This window comes from Apus apus, chromosome 2 (assembly GCF_020740795.1).
Source record: "Apus apus isolate bApuApu2 chromosome 2, bApuApu2.pri.cur, whole genome shotgun sequence".
In the NCBI taxonomy this organism is placed as follows: domain Eukaryota; kingdom Metazoa; phylum Chordata; class Aves; order Apodiformes; family Apodidae; genus Apus; species Apus apus.
In genome coordinates, this window is record NC_067283.1 from 1,762,990 (window position 1) to 1,784,727 (window position 21,738).

The 21,738-nt window shown below is 42.8% G+C and overlaps 1 protein-coding gene across 3 annotated transcripts in view; it reads left to right on the top strand.

The window, feature by feature from the left end:
• SNAP47 (synaptosome associated protein 47) overlaps positions 1-21,738 on the top strand; it is a 35,131-nt gene that overhangs the window by 4,221 nt on the left and 9,172 nt on the right. For 2 of the 3 annotated variants that reach the window (XM_051612684.1, XM_051612685.1), the window contains exons 2-4: positions 3,818-4,370; positions 11,312-11,796; positions 16,266-16,396. In XM_051612684.1, coding sequence (XP_051468644.1) covers positions 3,874-4,370; positions 11,312-11,796; positions 16,266-16,396 — 1,113 coding nt within the window. In that variant the 5' untranslated portion in view covers positions 3,818-3,873. Of the gene's footprint in view, positions 1-76; positions 183-3,817; positions 4,371-11,311; positions 11,797-16,265; positions 16,397-21,738 lie in introns of all 3 variants that reach the window. The other variant, XM_051612683.1, reaches the window with a different exon arrangement.

The following is a 21,738-nucleotide window of genomic DNA, read 5'->3' on the forward strand; positions in this document are numbered from 1 at the left end:
TTCCTTGTGGTAACGGGCATAGTAGGATTTTTGCTTTAGCTTCCACTTTTTTTACCTGCTCTTTTGGACTTTGAAGAGACAGAAACACTCAGGAAAAAAAAAATTCTGCCTACAGATGGACAATTCTGTAAAGGCAGCAGCCCCCAAAAGGCTTCCTGGAAGTTCTGCATCTACAGAGAGAGGTAAGGAGCTTGAGATATGGTTTAGGAAGGTCTTTATTTGTGGCACAGTTGTGAGACTGCATCAGACATTAAGATTTAATTTGTTATACAGCAGGCTTGAGAGAAAATGTTGGCTTGGTGAGGAGCTGGTGGTGGTTGTAAAGAGTCTGGGGAAAGCTTGTGAAAACAGGCTGTAGGCTGAGATTTTATAAAACTCTTATAAAGCTTGGTTGTTTACTATTTCTGCTTCCCTCGCAGGCTAAGCCTGGGTGAAGGTGGCTGTTGCTATTAGCAAGGTCTGGGAGTTGTTTTTCAGACGATGTTATGTTCTGTGCCTGTCCTAGCAGCAAGCATTGAGAAACCTGTGTTAGGTTCCAGTTTTCCCTTGTGATCTTCTGCAAGGCTCATGATCTTTCCGTGTCTTCATTTCATCATTATTTCTATATACACATTACTTATAAAATGACTTCTCCGGGCAACAGGTTGTTGTGAGCCCTGTGCTGGTATTTATGAGATTTTCAGAAACTCAGTGTAAGTAGCAACTTCTAGTATAAGTAGCAAAGACTGCTGCAGGCTGGGGGAAGGAGATGTCAGGTGGGCTGGGATCTCCTGCATTCCTCAATGTGACCAACTGTTTTGATAAATGGGGAGGCTGCTGGTTAATTTTAATTTATTTTCCCTGCATCTACTGGGAGCTTTCAGTAAATTTAACTCACCTCTGCAATATGCTTAGGCTATGAGGAGTAACTTTGGCCTGAGGGTGTAATACAATATGCTTGTTTTTGTTTTCATCCATTTGCTATTTACTTCAAATCTTGGCAGTGTCAATCAAACCCAATTTGGATTTGTAATTTGTAAATCCAGATTAATAAAGCTGGAACATTATTTTGTTTCAGCTGTCATTGATTTCAGCACTAATGTGGTTTATGTTGTTTAAACTGACCCAGCTGTCAGTTAGAGCAGCAAGAAGTATGGCCTTGTCAGCACATCCCTCTGTATCTGCATTAGAAACATTTTCCTCTTAAAATATCCTGTAAAAGCCCCTGTTCTGCTTAGGGCTGGTTCAGAATCCCACTGCTGATGTTTGGTTCTTTGCAGTCATATTTGAGTGCTCATTAAAAAGTATTTTTCTTTTCCCTGTTTCTTTGTGTATGACAAAGAAAATAACCTCTAAATAGAAATTGCAATAATTGGCTACTCACAAAAATTCTCTCCATCAGACCTGTCTGATCTAACCTTGCTGTATCAGAGAAACATCCTTCTTTATCTAGGTGGTGGAATTAAGGCCAGGGCTTTTAATTTTTTTCTCCAAATGATGAATTTATGTAGCAAACTATTGGTAAAGCTGCTAGAAGTCTTTCCTAGAATTTGTAGTTGTTTTGTGGATAATTGTTTCTGAGGCTACTGCCTTTAAATGAAGTTTCTGTGGGCTTATTTCTGCCTCTTTCTGGCCGGTAGAATCTGCAGAGAGAGATGATTTCTCACTGCATTGCAGTTTTATTAGGGCTACACAGATTGAGAATTTTCACTTTAAACTCTGTTTGTTTTGTAAACTTGTGGCCTAATTTTTCTCCGTTTGCATCACAAACTCATGATGACAGGGAAGTAAGGTATGAGAACCAAAGTAAGGGTTTTTGTGGAATATGACAGAGCACGAGTAGTCTTAGTGACACTGAACTTTTTAATACATTTAATGAAAGAAGTAATTGGAACTGGTTGCTGGGTTAAAGTTCTCTATTTAAGGAATATTAATGATGTAGGAGTCTGAAGGCACTGGGAGATCTTCATGTGCTGTAGGGATTCACACCAGTGGACATGAAAAAGGACTATTAGCTTCTTAAATTTGCATTAGGATTCCTCTTGGTTTCCTTAAAGGGAACAGGTGGTACTGAAGTCAAAAGTTGCAATTAGTGAAAGTGCCGACCTACCTGGGGATGTTCTGGTGGAGCTTGTCCCATTGATTGTACTATCCAAATAGCAGAACACCTTGAGATAATTTTATGGTACTAATCCGTAAATTGGGCTATGATACATCAAAGGCTTTGAGAAGATAATGAATATGTGAGTAATTAAATCACCATTACATAGATTAATGGGGGAATGGAATTGGTTTTCATGCTCCAAGCTGTCACGTTATGAAGGAGATGTTACAGGAAACAATCTGACCCTTAGGTACAAGAAGTCTCTTTGGAAGTCTGGAGAGATGCCACTCAGATAAAATTCATTTAATTTACAGTTCCAAAAATTGGGATTGTTGTTGTAAGCAAGTCAGGCTGGAGGCATGTGACAGCTGCAGGTTTCCTTGCTGGGATTCCTGAGACCAGTGAGCAAGCCTTGTAGGATTAATATTTTGTCATCCAATAGCATCATGGGATCCCAGGAAAACACATCCTGTGACTGAGGTGTCATGAAATCACCAGTGCCCTGAATGGTGTGTCCCTTCGTGCTGAGTGAGCAGTCAGCTCTGCTGGCTCTTTTAAGCCTCTCCCAGTTCTGCTGCAGCTTGCTCTGCTGTCGTGGGGGAGGAGTTGCTCTGCATACCAGGCCAGCAGCACCACTTCAGCACCTCCATGGCATCTTTTTCATCTTAACTTCCACTTGGGTCAGCCAGGATTTTCCCAGCAGCACTGCTAAGTTGTTTCCAGTTCTTCCCAAACTCCTATTTTCAAACATCTTTGCTACTAACTCAGCTACATTGTATATTTCTTGTAACAAATACGATGGGTTTATTTTGGCTACATTGTTCTACCAGCAATTCTGCTATCCACTTGGGTTTTATCAGGTAGGTAGTTCTTGCAAGTCTGCTGAGACCAAGAGTGATGGTCTGAGATAGTGATTTCTGGACAGTATTTATCCATTTGTGGTTGGGTGTTTCTGCTCTTCAGTGATTGTGATTTCTGGGCAGTAGTGATTTTGCTTTCACCTGTGCTGTTGAATACGTTGGGTAGACATTCTGGTTGTGTTTTTAGTGTATCTGAGTGTTGAGATATCAGGGTGGAAGGGGAAAGACCAGGTTGTTGTGGTTGTTGTAGATCTGTATTTTCTTGAGTACCTGTTGGTCTGTGGGAAGCTGCTTCTGATGATGAGGTGGGGAATGGCAACATTTTCATATGATCACTTTCCAGTTAAAAAGGGTATGTGAAAGACTCAGAAAAGTTAGGGTTTTTTATGGTTCTGGTTTTGGTAGATTCCCCGAAAAAATACAACCAAAAACCACAACTATGGATATATTAATGTAAACATATAGACTAATCTAATTATAAAGCACCTCCCTTGTCCAGAACAGCATTGGTGTTACTAAATATCCAGGACATTATTGCAATAGTCATTTCAGGTTTATGCTGTTGTAAATCACTTGCTGGAACGTGATGAGAACATTATAAAAAGGGGAGGCAGCACTGTTATGGAGTGGGCAACAATGCCTTTCTGAAGGAATTTTTTGGATGGTTAGAAATGGTTACCACATTTTGAAACCCATCTACAGCTATTTCCCAATCTCTGTTAGATACACACCTGAAATGTTACAGTGAAAGTACTGGAAACCAGCTGTGGATGGGATTATTTTTGAGTGTACTTTAATGTCTGTTTTTGGACGTTGCTAAGGATTGTTCCTGTTTTGTGTTGGTTTTTTCTTCTTTCTCTCTCTTTTATTGTAGTTTCTCCTTCTGGCTTTGAGAGCATTGCTCTTGAAGAGGATCTGAACGGCGAGCTGATGAACGAAGACATCCGTATCCATAGCTGGCCTTGTTCTTACTACTTGGACACTAGCAAACAATGGGTCTCTGGCAGACTCTCACTGACTCCTGTTGCCATCAAGTTCACAGCTGACAAGACTGGGGAGCTTTTGATCAACTTCCATCTTTCCAGTATCAGTGAGATCAAGAAGGAATCTTCAAATTTAATCTTCAGCTCCCTTACCATCTTAGAGAAGAACACCAAGCACTGGTTCAGTTCTCTGCAACCCAGCAGAAATGTGGTATTCAACATCCTTGAGCACTTTTGGAGGGAGCAGCTGCTGTCAAGCCAAGGTGCAGGAGCAGAAGCAGCAGCTTTGCAGCCAACAAAGGGAAAAGAACTGACAGGGTTGTTGACTGGATCACAGAAACGACTGGAGGACACGGCCAAAGTGCTGCATTACCAGGGCGAGCAGTTTGATAACATCATGAGAGGGCTCAACAAAATTGAAGGGGATATGGATGTAGCAGACAGGTATGTACCTGTAACATCTTCTGAGCTGAGAGGTGGTTATGGGATTGTATTGTTTATACCTGAAATTTGTGAGGTAGATTCACAGAGGAAACTGAAGAGATTCACTGTAGGAAGCTAAACTGGTGACTTTCTCTGAAAGTTTAAGCCCATGATGGTCTTTTGTGTATTTAGTTCTTGTTATAAGATGTTTCTGTGCTCCTTTCTGTGTGACGTATTTTCACCCTGATGAAGTTGTTTGTGTGTTTATACCTGTCCACTGTCCTTCAAATAACTTTTCAAGCACTTGTGAGTTTTAACCACAACTGGCAGAAATTGTAGAGATCTCTAAAGTATTAACAGCCTAGAAGTTTTGAGAGAAGGTGCAGCTAGTTAGTGGAAAGAGATGGAAATTAATGTCCTCACTGAAGGACAAGGTATGGCATTCATATTTTTATTAGATGTCCTATAATATGCATGAAGGAAAAATACTGGAAGTTGGCTTTGGTTAATACTGCCAGTCCTGGACCATCCTGTTTTGCTGTTCCACAGCAAACACAACTGCAGTTCTGTTTTTTCTGGTTCTTTTTAAAGGGAAAGTTAAATATGGCAGGTGGGCTGCTGACTTGGAGACAGGTTTCCAGAGTTTTCAGGGCCTAGCTGCCAATTAATCTTCAATTCATGTGGATTGTACTCTTCAGGCTGCCTTTTTACAGACCAAGTGCATGTAGTTGAAGGCTTTATTTTTACCCTTTGCTTCACAAGTACTTACTTCCCAACTACACACATCACAAACTGTTTGCTCTGTGGTACTGATATAGTCAGGGAAATGGTCGTAGAACAGTGCTCCTTATTTGTGCTCTAAAGCTGCTTTTAACCTTGTATGGAATAGTCCCTGCCTTTAAGTCCAGGTGTAATAAATACATTTTGAGGAAAAAAATCAGCAATGCTCATAGAATGCCAGGTTGGAAAGGACCTCAAGGATCATCTGGTCCAACCTTTCCAGGTACTACTATAGTTTATAGGAGATGGCTCAGCACCCTGTCAAGATGAGTCTTTAAAACTGTCCAATGTAGGGGAATCCACCACTTCCCTTTGGAGACTATTCCAATATTTGACTGTCCTCATGGTGAAAAATTTACCTCTTGTGTCCAATTAGAATCTCCCCAGGAGCAACTTGAGCCCATGTCCCCTTGTCTTTTCCATCTGACTCCTTGTAAACAGGGAATTTCCATCTTCTTGGTAGCCACCCTTTATGTACTGGAACATGGTAATAAGGTCTCCCTGAAGCCTTCTCTTCTCCAGGCTGAACAAACCCAGCCTCTCCTCATGTGGCAGGTCCTCCACTCATCATCCTTGGGGCCCTTCTGTGAACCCTCTCCAGCTAGTCCCCATCCTTTTTGTATGTTGAGCAACACTGAGCTGCTGAGCTTCATCTGCAGAGTGTGGTAATGCAAGAAGAGGAGAGACTGGACTAGGCTTAGTCAGGCACTTGAACCACTGGATTAAAAAAAGCATAGCCACCAAGTGCTGCCTTTAGATAGCTGAAAGAAGAGGTTTGGAGCACATTTGAGACTTTGCTTAACTTGAGCTGTTGCAGAACTCATATGAATAGTAAAAGCTTGGTGCTTTAATCAGAACATTCTGAAGTTACTTTTAAATTATTAACATTCAAAATGAAACATTCTTTTCTACTTTCTATGCTGCAAGTTGGGCTTGGTAGCAATCCAAAAGGGACAGCAAGGCTAAGAGTAGTATTGTCATGTAGCTATGAGTGTCTTTGTGGAAGCTCTGACACCTGCATGAGGAAACCAACACAATAAAGTTCAAACTAGTTGTTTTTGGAAGAAGCACCTGTTTTTAGATGGATATCATGTCTAAAAGAAAGTGTTGGTTTCACAATAATTCTGGTGATACTCTCCATCCTCTTTAATGAAAAGCCAAGATAACTGAAAGCTTCAGCAATAGCTCTGAGGGTTCTGTAGCAATAAACAATGAGTAGGAAAATAAATACCTGCTCATTGTTTTTGGAAGAGAGTTCTGTTTTGGGTTAAAATGCACTGGGAGGTATTATTTGTCCTCCTGAGGCTGTGGAGTTGGATGCTTTGATTTAAAAATGGAAAAATAAAGGAGAGCAATGACCAAATGTTAGCTGAGATTCCTTTTTATCTACAATATGAAGAGTTTGGCCAACTTGCTCACAGGCTAAAACACAGCCCAGAAGCCATTAGCAAAACTGTGGTTTAATTGCACTGTGCTTTTTGAGTTCTAACACTTTTCTAGCATAGTTTGTGTGGGTTTTTTACCTCATAAAGCTACTTCCCCCCTGCCCCAAGTCTTCTCTTAAACTGGTGACATCTTTCTTCATGTCCCTAACCAATGTGGGGAAGAAAGTGATTGAAGCTCATTTGGTTGCTACATATTAGGTAATTCAGACTGTTAACACATATAAATGTGCTAATGTCTGTTAAGGCTCTTGGATTCTTGCTTTCTTTAGGAACTTGATGGGAAGTATCTACATGGATAATATCATGCAGGACTGTTGTGCAGGTTTTGTGCAGAATGAAACTTAGGTAACAAACTTTTGTGTCTTCTAGTTCATAGAATCATAAAACGGTTAGAGTTGGAAGTGACCTTAGAGATCATTGAGTTCCAAGCCCCCTGCATGGGCAGGGACACCTCCCACTAGATCAGGTTGCTCCAGGCCCCATCCAGCCTGGCCCTGAACGCTCCCCGGGATGGGACTTCCACAACTTCTGTAGGCAGCCTGTTCCAGTGTCTCACCACCCTCACACTAAAGAATTTCCTCCTCATGTCTAGCCTAAATCTCCCCTCTTTCAGTTTAAAACCATTTCCTCTTGTCCTCTCGCTACAAGCCCTCGTGAAAAATCCCTCCCCAGCTTTTCTGAAGGCCCCCTTCAGTCTGAGGTTATACACATCACACCAGTGTGATGGGGTGTCTTTCATAAAAAGAACCAGGCTCCTTTGTCTGCTTTCATATATTTAAAACTTAGATTAACTTTATCTTGCCTGTTTGTGTGGGCTTTTTTGGATGATTAATTCTGTTCTTGTGAATGTCTGGGTATCTGCAGCTGCTTTCAGTGGACCTGTATGCAGATAAGCAGGGCTGAGTCTGACGTGCTAGCAGATGTTCAAAGACCAAAAATAAACAGCAAGCCACTTTCTCTGATTCCTTTTTCATATGTTACTGTTAGAGGACAAGCTAATCTGGTTGCAAGTTTTCTTTTGTATATAAGGACCACTCGTATAGTTTGTTGACAGAGGGGAGATGCCTCGGTGGAAGGCCAGTTGGCTGGAGCCTTTGTGAAGGCTGTGAAGCACAAAAATCCTGACTGTGAATCAGACATTGCACAGCCAGGATGTCAGTCCCTGGGGAAGAAGGGGAGGAGATGGGGGAAGGGATAAAATTATAAAAATTAAGGCTTAAAGATATCTAGAATAAGTTACCACAGTGTAAATGGAGGTTTGGACTTGTCACATTGCAGCTGCTTTTCAGTAAGTGAACACACATGCTTTTCTTATGGTGAATGTGATGAAGTGAACCCATTAAGAAGGACATGGAGCTCCTGGAGGAAGTCCAGAGGAGGCCATGAAGATGATCAAAGGGCTGCAGCACCTCTCCTGTGAGGACAGGCTGAGAGAGTTGAGGTTGTTCAGCCTGGAGAAGAGAAGGCTTCAGGAGGACCTTGTAGGGACCTGCCAGTACCTGAAGGGGCACTAGGAAAGCTGAGGAGGGGCTTTTTACAAGAACTTGTAGTGAAAGGGCAAGGGATAATGTATCATAACTGGAAGAGGGATTTAGGTTAGACATTAGACATTCTTGGATGTGAGGGTAGTGAGACCCTGGCCCAGGTTGCCCAGAGAAGCTGTGGCTGCCCCATCCCTGGCAGTGTTGAAGGGCAGGTTGGATGGAGCTCAGAGCAACCTACTCTAGTGGGAGATGTCCCTGCCCATGCAGGGGGTAGTGGAACTGGGTGATCTTTAAGGTCCTTTCCAAGTCAAACCATTCTGTGATTCTGTGATACTGTAGTAGGAATGTCATCAGTTTTCATAGGTTAGGACACAGGCAGAAGCTGTTGTTGCTCTGAAGTACCTTGTAACTCTTTTCATGCACCACAAGGACAAAAAATGCACTTTGTGTTTTGTGGAAATGAGATCAGGTCATTTGTTTCTGTTGAGTTGCAGCAGGTAGGTTAGAGCATGGCTCTCTTTTGAGAAGATGGTGTGTACTAGCAAAGCTTTTTCAGTCGTTCCCTGTGTTGAACTTAAGTTGAACACCACAGTTTCAGAATTCAGCCCTAAATCTGCAATACTGTGCCATTTCACATTCTGTTATTGTAGAACTTTCTGTTACGTCTCCCTTGGTCTGTCTCTTTCTTCTTTTTCCTTCCTTTTTTTTTTTTTTTTTTTAAGGAGTGTCAAAGCATTCTCAGAGGGCAACGGAGAGCTCCAGGCCCATTTCTCATCTTGTATGCTATCTACATAAATATCAGAAATGTTCATGCTTTACTTGGGAGTAGATTCTTGGAACAATTCATTCTGCCTCCGCTATCCATGAATGTAGTGGTTGACTCCCAGTGTGACTTCTTCTGCTTTTCTTAGCAGATGAATTTCTTTAACTAGGCTTGTTTTGAAGCTGGTGGAGAACTTTGATGGCTGGTAAACAAAGCGTGTTCAGTTAGAGCTTCCTCTTGCAGATTAGACTATGTCTGCAGCCAACTTAAATAGGATTTTTAAGTTGCAAGGTCTTCTGTAGACACACTCTGATTCTCTCATGGAAAATAAATCATTACACAAAGTCTCTTGAGAGCAGCACTGCTGTGATGCATATTATATCAGGCAGAACCTTCCTGGAGTAAACTTAAAAGCAAATTAAATCAAGCTGTCTCCAAAATAGCAATGAAGCAGTAGCACTCTTTAGTTGGGTCTTTTAAGGCTTATGTCTCTAAGATTTAAGTCAGTAAATAGTCTTTGTAGCATCTGTAAGATGACAGTGTTTCCTTAAATATTTTGTTCCATGTGGTCTGGCTTCATGAGAAGCATCTACTACAACTGCCATGGCAGTGGCACATGCTTCATCACTAGGTAGTCTTTAAAGTATTTATGGGGCAGGGGACACACACACAATTCTGATCTGAATTTCTGAAGAGCTTTTTTATTTGTTTGGTTTAAAGGGACCCTCTTCCCTCCTGTTAGTTAATAGAGAAGCCCTTGTTGTTCCAGAGGTGTTTTTCTTGTTCTGCTCAGTGACTGATGGGTGGGCTGTGAAACCTCCATTTAAAACCTCCTGTTCAGGCTGTTGGCCCACAGGCTGCATTGTTTTGTGGGATGTTTTTCAGTGGGGACTGAGTAGAGTTGGTTGAGCAGTTGACTTGAGTTGCATCTTCCTATGCCTGCCTACAACTGGAGATGAGCCACTTCTGCTCAGGTCAGAAGTGGGCACCAGAGGCTGCTGGTCAGTGAGAGAGGAGGTGGTTGGTTGCACTGTGGGAAGGGGCAGATGCAGATCATAGACTGTATTAGGTTGGAAGGGACCTATAAATATCATCTAGTCCAACCCCCCTACAATAAGCAGGGATATCTCAAGCTAGAACAGATTGCTCAGAGCCCCATCAAGCCTGATCTTGAATGTCTCCAGGGATGGGGCCTCCACCACCTCTCTAGGCAACCCATTCCAGTGATCCACCACCCTCACAGTAAAGAACTTTTTCCTAGTGTCCAACCTAAATCTACCCTTTTCTAGCTTGAAGCCATGACCCCTTTTCCTATTGTTACATGCCCTCGTGAAAAGTCACTATGAGGTCCCCCCTGAGTCGTCTCTTCAGATATGAAGTTACTGTTGGCTGTGCAAGGAGATATGTAGTTGACCCCAAAATTTCAGCCACTGAGGCTGAGTTATCCTGAAATACAGGATCCTCTGGCAGGGAGGTGTGTTTGGGTGATGGGCAGGGGGTGAGAGGAGAGTGGGAGAAAGGTGCTGACTGTGCCTCTGCCTCTACCTCCTGTCTAAACCTGGAGGGGGATTCTAGCAGACAGACAGCACAGCACATGGAACATCAAGTCAAAACCACCACCTTTTTTTCATTCCTTTTTTTAATGTGGGAAGAGTCTGGGGAGGCTTAGACCCAAGGAGATCTGTGATCATGATCTGTTCTTGGGGGAGGACCCCAGACAAGGGCATGGGCTATTCTGATAGAAAAAAGAACAGAAGGATCATGTCCCCCATGTCATTGAGTCTTCCTAACAGTGTGCTGCATCCTCTTGCCTGCAACTGGTAAACTTAGAAATAAGGGGCTTGGCTTCCACTGTTAGTTCTGGCTATTCAGTTGTCTTCCTGGAGAGCAGTTGCTTAATTCCTCCACAGGGTGAGTCTGGTTGCCTTTAAGTATCAGTTTGCCAGCAAGAAGGCCTGTCGGGAGCTTGACCAACACTGATGGTGAGACAGAGTCTGGATGCCAGTGGCAGTCTCTGCTGGGCTTTTCAGCCTCAACCTCCACTCTTAGTGTTTTAACTGGCAACAGGAATTTGGGAGTGGCGGCAAAGCAAAAGGTGGTATCATCAGACTATGGGGCTGAGGTAGAAAGGAGCAGAAAAAGGCAGTGGTGGTGATGGCCAGTGTGGAAACACTGAGGTGAAAGGCAGTGTTAGGTGAAGAACAGATGCGTGAAAATTGGCCTGATTAAATCCAGTTGGAAGTTGGATTTCTTCCAACAGAACAGTGAGATTCTGGGCCTGCCTTCCAACATGTGAGCAAATGAAGAAAAACTGGTTTTTAAGATGGATGGATCCTGGTAAGCTGGGAGTAGGTTTGAGGAGTGGGATAACAGGGGGCTGGATTCAGTATTAAGAAATCTTGGTGCCTGTGGTAATTTGCTTTGAACTGATGGGGTAGCACGACACTCCTATTGGCTCTCACTCTTCCAACACTGTCCTTTCTCTGCTAGGTTGTTGACTGAGCTGGAATCTCCTTCTTGGTGGCCGTTTAGCAGCAAGCTCTGGAAAGCACCACTGGAAACTAAGCCAAAGGAAACTGCCACAGTTTCCGATTCGAAGAACCAGGAAGGAATCCTAATTAGAATTCCAGTTATTATCACCCACAGAACAGACTCGAATGTCAAGCCAGGAAAACTCACACTTTTTGCTTCTGGCCTGGAAATCAGTGACTGCAACTCTCAGGTCATTCACCGGTTTGAGTCGAAGGATGTGGATGATATCAGAGTCCACACACCCTATGAGATCAGTGTCCGCCAGAGGTTCATTGGGAAGCCTGACACCTCTTACCGGCTCTTGTCAGCCAAGATGCCAGAAGCAATCCCCATCCTGGAGATGCAGTTTAGCAAGAAGATGCAGTTTTTAGAAGATGCTCTTGGATTTGTTGGTGCCAAGAAGTCTCCTCAGGTAGATTTGGGGACCTCCATTTGGCAGGCAGGTATGTGACAGAGAAAGCAATCCATCTGTAAGCACTAACACTAGCACCAAAAGTTTCCACGTGGTTTTCAAACTCAGAATAGTGTATGATATTTACAAAGCAAATCTTCTCCCCCCTGCCCCAAGGGTGAGACCGTGATGATAAAATGCAAGAAATGACTGCTAGACTCTCTTGTCAAGAGGGAGAAAGTAGAGATGACAGAGGTGTTTGGCACTTAGTCTGGTTGGATTTACTTTTCTCCCTACTACCTTAGCAAAACCTGTGACTGTAGATGCTGAAGCTGAGTGTCCCTCAGGAGACTGTCAGCTGGAACATGCCAAGCTCTCTTTAACATTGAGCACTCAGCTGGTGTTGTCACTAACTCCACACCACTTAGTGAAAGGATTAGCTTAATCTGAGTTTCAGCTACTGGCCTGTGTTTTAACTACAGTGTCATTCTTTTTCCATTGGTCACCAATTCAGTGTTGTGCCTGTGGAGAAGGGTCATTAGAATTTCATTCTTCTTTCCTGACTTCATGCTTCAGAATCCTCTGGCATTGCTGGTTTTCCTTCAGCACTTTGGAGCTGGAATCATATTTATATTGAACCTGTTGTTCAGCTAATTGTTGAAAATTTAAACTGAATTTCCTTTCCAGCAAGTTTTTAAGTAATGTATGGGATAAATATAGTGTTAATTTTATATCTTAAAAAACAGAATTTTGATATTTAAGAAGTTCAGGTGTTTGAATTTAGGAGATTTTAGGTCTCAGACTAGATGAATGCAACAGTTCAATTGCTTTAAGAAAGCACAGTGGAGACTGAAACCATTTCACAAGAATAAGAATGACATTCCTTACTACTATTACTTCTAAAATTCCAGGGGGGGGTTTGTTTTTATATTTTTGTAATCCAACCCTGGATTCATTTGGAGAGCTGGTGAATTTTTGTCTGTTAGGAATTTATTTCTATCAACACGCCTGAATACTCCTGTTTTCCTAACTGTGAATATAAAAGAAAAAAACACTGGAAGGATTTGCTGCCAGTATTTTAAAAACAAGTAGAAAAACGATACAATAAAACAATAGATGAACCTATTTCTGTGCAACAAGCTAAACCTGGACTTCAACAGGGAGGATAATGTCCTCTTGTTGATGAGTAGTCAAGGGCCATAGCTTGGAAAAGCTTGTTAATTTTTAAGGAAGTAAGTCCTGGGCACCTAGCACTAAAATGTCAGCACAACAACTTAGAGGAAAAACAACCTGCTGGTTTCTTAAGCACTGAGTTATTCCAACAAATTGGTGTTCAGTTCCTGATGGTCTTAAGGCTGGTTACATAAAATAATTGGTTATACAGCCCTACTGTGCTTAATTTCCCACTGCTCTGCTCTGTTTGCATCTGAGTCAGTGAGTCAAGGATATTGCTCTCCTACCCCCACCTGCATTTTGGCTGTTTAATTTGGAAAAGTCACTAAAGAAAACTGGAGGTTATGGAAATCCTGACTTCTCCAGCTCCACCAAAACCCTTGTTTGTTCCTTCCCTGGAGGCTGTCACCGTCTGTCTCCTGTCACAAGGTGGCACTCACGGACTGTGTTTTAACCTGGTTTTTCCATGGCTGCTCACATGGTGGAAATACTGATTTTTTTTTAATTTTTTTAAAATTTGTTTATTTTTTTCCTTCCCTAAAAGCAGGGGAGAAAAAAGCCTGTGTCAGGCATGGTTGCCTCTGTGTACACATAAAACACATGCATATATTTTCAGATAGTGAGTGTTGATTCAAAGACTTAGAGGAGAAATATTCTTGCAGCAGAGGTACATCTGTTTCTGCAGACTCCCTCAGTGGTGCAGCTCAGAAACATGAACATCTCCACAACTCTCACAGTGTCATCTGGATCCTGTCTGTTTATCCTGCTCCTGCCTCAAAGTTATGCACATTACATATTTATATAAGTAAATACAAAAAGACCCTCACATCTTTCCTAAGAGTTTTGGCTTGATTCCAGCTAGAAAAGGAATTTTTGAAGAGTTTTATACACACCAGATTATCTGAAAATATTTTTAGCTGCTTTGCATGTCTTTTCTGACTGTATTTTTTTTTGGACCAAACTGCATGAGTATATGAATGCTCGGGACAGAACAATGAGGATTGTTGTGCAACAGAAGTTCTTCTGTGCTGGGTCAATCATAGAATCATCATAGAATCATAGAATGGTTTGGGTTTGAATGGACATTAAACATCATCTAGTTCTAACCCCCCTGCATGGGCAGGGACACCTCCCACTAGACCAGGCTGCTCAGAGCCCCATCCAATTTGGCCTTGAACACTTTCAGGGATAGGACTTCCACAGCTTCCCTAGGCAACCTGTTCCAGTGTCTCACCACCCTCACACTAAAGAATTTCCTCCTAATGTCTAGCCAAATCTCTCCTCTTCCAGTTTTGATCCTTTACTTCTTGTCCTCTCAATACAATTCCTTGTCCCAAGTCCCTCCCCAGCTTTCCTGGAGCCCCTTCAGGCACTGGAAGGTGCTCTAAGGTCTCCCTGGAGCCTTCTCTTCTCCAGGCTGAACACCGCTAACTCTCCCAGCCTGTCTCCAGAGCAGAGCTGCTCCAGCCCTCCCATCATCTTTGTGGCCTTCTCTGAACTCTCTGTAGGAGCTCCATATCTTTCTTATTTTGGGGGCTCCAGAGCTGGACACAGTGCTCCAACTGGGGTCTCATGAGAGCTGAGTAAAGGGGGAGAATCACCTCCCATAACCTGCTGGCCAACAATGTCCTCAATAATGGCTCATAACATCCACCCAGGATTAAAAAGTGTAAGAAATCCTAGAGGGCATCTGCTGTGTCACAAGCTAGGGCAGTGCTTTCTCTATCCTGTAGCTGAAGACACAAGTTTTTAGCCCTTTTGAGGCTGCTGAGTTTTTCCTGCTTACCCCTGTGACCACGAGTTATTATTATGAGTTTCCAGCACTTTGTTCAGAGGTTTGGTAGGTTCTTGTCCTCACATGGTGACAGCAAGTCTCACAGTCCAACTGGGTGTCACACAAATGAAACAAAATTACTTTTTTACATGTTTCTGCCTTTCCATTCAATTCTCTCCCTTTGTTTTTTTTTAAACCAGAAAATTGCTGGGAAATGCCAGATCTCCTTCCTCGTCTCATTCTTTTTGTGCACCTTGGTCATGTCCCCCTCCTGTTACTGTCATCAGCAAGATTTAATGGAGTGAAATGGATAGATTTCTTGTTTTTAATGAAATAATTAGCAGATGGTGACACTCAGCTGATAAGAAACACAAAGAATCTTGTCTTGCCATAGGAAGGTCTGTCATTCCCTCCTGACTTTGTCTTCTGAGGGAGACCAGGACAGTAATTTACCACAAGCAGCATTTTTCAGTGCCTGGTTCTTAGCCCCTCTGAAAACAAGGAGCATTTGCCCAGGGTAACACTAGCACAGTGAATGACTTGCTTGTCTTAAATCTTGATGGTGCCTGAGTCCAGTGACTCTCAGGCTGATAACCAAATAATTCCAGGGATTATGAGTTTGCAAGTAATTACTTGAGAGGGATTTAGGGTTTGGTACTTTTGGTTTAGCTTTTGTCTCCCTTTTCACAGGGAGGTAATGCTATCCAAAGAGGTCGGGTGTACCCTGTCTGTTGGCCAGCCAGCTGGGCACCAGCTCTTGGAGCTGGCAGTGAGCTCTGGCATCTGACAGGCTTTCAGTCCTGATGTACAGAAGAACTGCTGCTGTTGTCCTGTGCTGGGTCATGCCATGTGCTGACAAGTGGCAGCAGCAGAATTAGCTTCCTTCTTGGTACCTCTTTAAGTGGGAGAGCTTCGGAGATGATTGAAGCACCTCTAGGTGCCAAGATGTGTGTTTGGGGTGTTTAGCACCCATCTGCATCAGAAATAACAACCTTTCCTTGTAGCACAGCCCTGCTACCCTACTGGGTAGTATCAGATACTGCAATAAGAGCTGATGCTTTAAATAAAGGACAGGTGGCATGTTACACGAGGGATTGGATCCATGCTGCTTAGCTGGGGGTGGCTGTTAGTGTTGCCCTTCTGTTTCAGGGGTTTGCTAAGTTGATCCCTGGGCTCTGTCCCTGATCCATCACTTTCAAACTCTTTAATTAAAAAGACTAAAGAGAGAAGACGCAGCAGGTGGAGAATTACTGTGTGTGTGATTGGGAGTGTGTTGCTGCTGTTCAGATGAATCCCTGCAGCCCAAAACAAACCCATGCTGCAAATGCTGCCTTTAATAATGTCATCTGTCAGCAGCCTGGTCACCTCCAGGTTAGGTGTTGTACAAAATACAGCTTAAATCCTTTCTAGAGGAACATGGCTTAACAGGCAAGGTTGGTGTAGGCTTCTCTGAGTGTGCTTGTCCCTCACAAAGTACTGTGGAGCAAAGCAGAGGTCAAGCAGTTTTAAACCAGCACTAGTCCCCCCTGTTGGTACAGGAGATGGAAGTCTGACCATGGGAATTTCTCTTCCAGCCACAGGACTGCTGGGAGGAGTGGTGCAGCCCAGCTCTCCAGTGGGAAGCAGAGAAGGGATGGACAATGACCAGGTTCAGCTGCAGAAGCAAGAGAAGATCTCCCAGGAAGAAGCAAAAGAACTGAAACAGGTATAAGTTGAGATGACTTAGATATGAGTTGTTTCACTCCCTCTGCTTCCTTAATAACATGTGTTTCCACCATCAGTAACACAGTCATTGTCCTTAACAAAGTATTCCTCTACCTAAGTGTAGATAGCCATATTTTAAAAATTAATCAAGCCTGTTATTAAAATACACTGATAGATTTATCTTTGTTTTCAGCTATTTTGATCAAATCAGGGATTAGAAGCAAAATATATTGATGAGATTAAAACCCAAGGAAAATCCTTAACTGTAACTTTGTTTTTTTCTGAAGATTAAGAAGCTTAACAATTACATAACTTCCAGCTTTTTGTATTTTCCCTATACTATCTTCCTCTTTTTAGTGAGGAGTAGCAGTTCTATCTCAGAAACATCCACAAAGCTGAACAAAGTGTTTTATAAGCACAGGGAGAGAACCTGTAGTTAGGAAATAAGTATGCAACCCAGCAAATTGATAAAGGGGAAATAGGTTGGAGATTTTTCTAGCAAAGAAATACTTACCTAAAGTCATCCAGTCTGATATTTTTCCTCTAAATGGCTCTTTAAGGATTTTCATAGAATCCTAGAAAGCCAGGTTGGAAAGGACCTCAGGGACCATCTGGTTTGACTGTCCTCATGGTGAAAAATTTACCTCTTGTGTCCAGTTGGAATCTCCCCAGGAGCAACTTGTGCCCATGACCCCTTGTCTTTTCAATCTGACTCCTTGTAAATAGGGAGTCTCCATCTCCTTGGAAGCCACCCTTTAAGTACTGGAACATGGTAGTGAAGTCTCCTCAAAGCCTTCTCTTCTCAAGGATGAATTTTTCTCCTAGCTGATGTTCAGAACATCTAGTGAAGAATCCCTCTTTGTGGGTTGTTGTTGATCTGAACCAATGAACCAATGGAAAAAGCCAAGGAGGTTAAAACAGATTTACTTCTGATGATCACAGCCACATCAGATGTGACTGAAGATTAAACTTATACTTTTGTTTTTTCTTCTCTGGCATCTTTTTGATATTCCACCTGTAGCTTGGTTGTAGTGTCAGATGAGGTCTTTGCCAATTCCATTGCCTCATACCCTGCAGTTTTCCAGCCCCCTTCTTTTATTTTATACCTGGGAATTAGAATATGGCACCTTCTGAATGTGCATTTGAGAGTCCCATAATCTTAGTAGTGACTTGAGTGGCTAAAAATGAAAACTCCTTCAGAAAAAATCTATGAATCAAAATGAACCAAAAGACAATTGGGTAAGTGAGATTCTAACCTTTGCAGAAGGTTAATTTAAGAATCTGCTGCAATTCTCTGTGCTAGATGGTGGACCAGAAACAGTGTTCAATGGCCAGTGTTATTTAAAACAAAACAAAGCACTTTCAAGATTAACTAGAGCTCAAAAGACAATTCTGGTATGTATTTATTTATACAACACCAAGCCAAGAATTTTTAAGCCAGTTAAAATCATTTGGGGTGAATTTGTGGGGTCATGTGGGTGGTGAGAGGATCTGAATGTCAAACTGACAGGGCATGAATTGGCCTGATTTTTTCCCCAATAATTGCTGAGCACCTCATCCCTCAGAGTCAGGCCTCTTTAATCATCATTCCAGTCATTAATAATTTTAAGTTACATGCCCTAATTCCTATAAAAGTGCTGTTCCTTTTCCTTGCTAGGAGTCACCACATATATACACAATTTTAGACCAAAACTTGCTTCTGTAACCAAAATATAATCAAGGTCTTTTGACTGAAATATCTTCTTTGGGCTTATTCAAAACCAAAATGGACTATTCACCATTTAATCATTCTCCTTTCTCATTTATAAAAGAGCTTTTCTCCACAATCTATCATTTTATCAAAAAACAAGCATTTTCTGAAGCAGTGATGACCTCTTGGAAGATTTTAAGGGAGAGTATTTATCAGTCATTGTTGTAACAAGTAGCAGCAATCTATTACTCATGCATGCATACACTTTGTACCTCTGTTATCTGTTCAGCAGGGCTAGTTGTTCCTTCCCTAAATGTCAGCTTTTCAGCACTTATAATTGTGATTTGTAGCCAGACTCAGAAAACCTAAAATCAGGATGAAGGGTTGTTGATCATGCACTCCTATTGAAGACACATTTTGCTATACTTCACATAAAAGGCTCTCTAGGAATTGTTTCTCCAGGGCTGGTTCTTCACTGTTGAACACCAACCTTGGAATCCTTTGCACCTGAGTAAAGCCTCTCATCTTGGTTGGATTGGTGTCTCTCCAGTTGCTCCCAGGGGTTTTCCAAGCACTACTTTTTCTCATTGCTCTAAAGCACAGAGCAGAGTTAAATAGCTCAGGATCTTTAGGCTCTGTTAGAAGACAATGTGGTGACCTTTAGAGGGGAAGTGTAAAGGTGTGGAAGTGAAGGAAAGTGTCATTGAAGGGAAGAATTCTACCAGTAAAAGCAGTTTTGAAGGCTATGGAGGTTGGGAATATGTTCTAATGGGATTTAAGGGCAGCATCATCAAAGCCCTTCAGGTGTTGAACCTCTGGAAGCATTGAGGTGAAGGTCTTGAAACTACATCTGAGCAGAACATTAAATGCTTATCTAAGGTATGTCAAGGCTTTATCTAAACTCTTGGAGCAAGGCCAGAGGTGGCCACAAAGATAAACCGATGGCTGGAGCAGCTCTGCTCTGAAGACAGGCTGAGAGAGCTGGGGTTGTTCAGCCTGGAGAAGAGAAGGCTCCAGGGAGACCTTTTTTTTGCCATATTCAGTCACTTTATAGTTGAGAAGCAAGTTAATCATAGAATCACAGAATCACAGCCTGGTTTGGGTTGGAAGACACCTTAAAAATCATGTAGTTCCAACACCCCTGCATGGGAAGGGACACCTCCTACTGGACCAGGTTGCCCATCCAACATGGCCTTGAACACTTCCAGGGATGGGGCAGCCATAAACTCCCTGGGCAACCTTTTCCAGTGTCTCAGCCAAGAATTTCCTCCTAACGTCTACGTAAATCTTCCCTCTTCCAGCTTAAAACCATTTCTCCTTGGCCTGTAACTGCATGTGCTTGTAAAAAGCCCCTTCCCAGCTTTCCTGGAGCCCCTTCAGGCACTGGAAGGTGCTCTGTGGTCTCCCCAGAGCCTTCTCTTCTCCAGACTGAACACCCCAGCTCTCTCAGCTTGGCTTCATAGCGGAGCTGCTGCAGCCCTATGTCATCCTTGTGGCCTCCTCTGGACTTGCTTCAAAAGCTCTGTCTTTTCTGTGTTGAGGGCTCCAGAACTGGACAAAAGTTCATAAATGGAAAGTAGGGCAGGGAACCAGGAGCTTTGTCTCATATCCAGCTGCATGGCCTTAAGCAGTCAACCATGAGCTGGGTTGCAGGGTGCTCCATGCAGAGGTGTAGCCTGCAGCTTTGCCCTTTTTTCTCCGGATATGTCTCATCAGTGAGCAGTACAGGTAATCACAGAGTCATTTTGGCCTGCAGCCAGGGTCTGTCTTGAGTTGGTGCAGTTGCTCCCAGAAAGCATCTTTGCGCTGCTTCAGTTCAGCTCCCACTTTGGGAATCAGCAGGATGATGGTTAATTGTGTTTGCAAAGCACTTGGAGAGCAAAGGGAGAAAGCAGCTGCAAGTGCAAAGCATTAACGTGCATTGAAAACAAGACAGTGGTGGCATCAGACTTCCATGAAGTAATCAAAGGTCTTTGAGGTCCTTAGGCTGAGAACTGCAGTGTTTTTCTGAGCAGTTTCCTCCCTTGAAGGTGATGATCTCTTACTCTTTGATTATCTGTTACACAAGCACTTGTTTTTAAAAAAGCAAAATAACATTACAAAGCCCAGAAGAGCTCAGCTCAGTCCCTCTTGTTACTTGAAATGTGGTTAAGTCCAGCAGAACAGTTTGAAGCTGGAGAAGAAAGAGGAATTTGTGATGAACACCCATAGGTGTCACTCTTCCTCTCTCCTCAAAAACAAACTACTTTGTAGTAATAACAATAGATGTTTTGCAACAAGAAGTGTTGAGTGATCCGAAAATCCTTCCCTTAGAGCTGGAAGCCCTGAGCACCTGCACTTGCAGCTGGATGCCTGAATAAAGAACCTCACCAGGACTTCATAAAGGAACATTTCTGTTCAAAAACACAGGGTTTGTGGCAGTGTGAGCTGTGTTCCTCAGCTGTGCTCTGGAGATGGAGAAAGAAGCCTACAAAGTTCCTGTGGTCTCTGGCTGAGGCTCTGCCTCCTGCCTCGCTGTGGCTGACATAATGGCACTGGGTGTGGGAGGGGATATGATAATATTAGCTTAAGGGCTGTGGTCGAGGGGGAGGGAAATTCACTAAATTTGGCTTTATTTTGCCAAACCAGTGCTTTTTAATTTCCGAAACCATTCCTGCCAAGGAACTGGTGCCCTGAAATTTACAGTCTGCTGATCGCGTAGGCCATGAAGACAGAGATAGTGTTAAGGAAGAGAATTCTGTAACATCTGGGGGAAAAAAACACATCCCAGAGCATATCTTGCTTGCTTTTTCAATGTCTTCTCAGGTCTGGATGGTTCCATTTCAGTCCTTTGCTGCTTTCAAAGTCTCCTGGTTGTTTATTTGCCCTTTTATCATGCCCTCGACTCAGAAAATCACAACTGTTAGGTCAGAGAAGAAGTGTTTTATTGAGGAGCCATTCATTCCAAGTGCTAAATACCAAATTCACTCATAGAATGGCCTTGTTCCATGACCTGTAGTGATCAACAGACAACTGATCCTAACAGACACATGTAATAACCATGCCCTGGATTTATTTGTTGGAAGGCATAATGCAGGGAGAGAACAGAGGTCCTCACCACTAACACACTCTATTTGCTTGTGTGTAACTTAAGTATTTAATTGTACCAAAAATAAAAGGTGGTAGTTAAGCCTGTGGAGCTACTGGAGTACTTTTTTCCAGACGAGTCCAGTGGTATGTTGGTGGCATCATGAGTGTTTAATACTCCCTGAGAAGGTAATAAAATCAGACTCTTGTATCAATCCAAGACAAAATAATGGAAGAAATCAGCCACTGAGAATAAGACACTAAAAGTGACCCTCTGCACTGCCACTGGCTCTAAAGAGTTGACACTTCAAAATTTGTCTGCTTTTGCATGCTTCAAGTACAAGGGACCTGCTGTCCTGTCAACCTTGCCTATTCCAGTGTTTTCAGTGCACAGAAGTTTGGTGCTACAAGAGACAGCTCCAGTTTCTAGAGCAGGCAGAAGCACTTTTGCTGGTGGCTGGTGTAGAGCTTGAGTACTCATACACCATGTGCAACTGTGAATCAAACAGAAGGAACACCTGGAATACTGTGTTCAGATCTGGTGCCCTAAGCACAGGAAAGATACAGACCTGTTGGAGAAGGTCCAG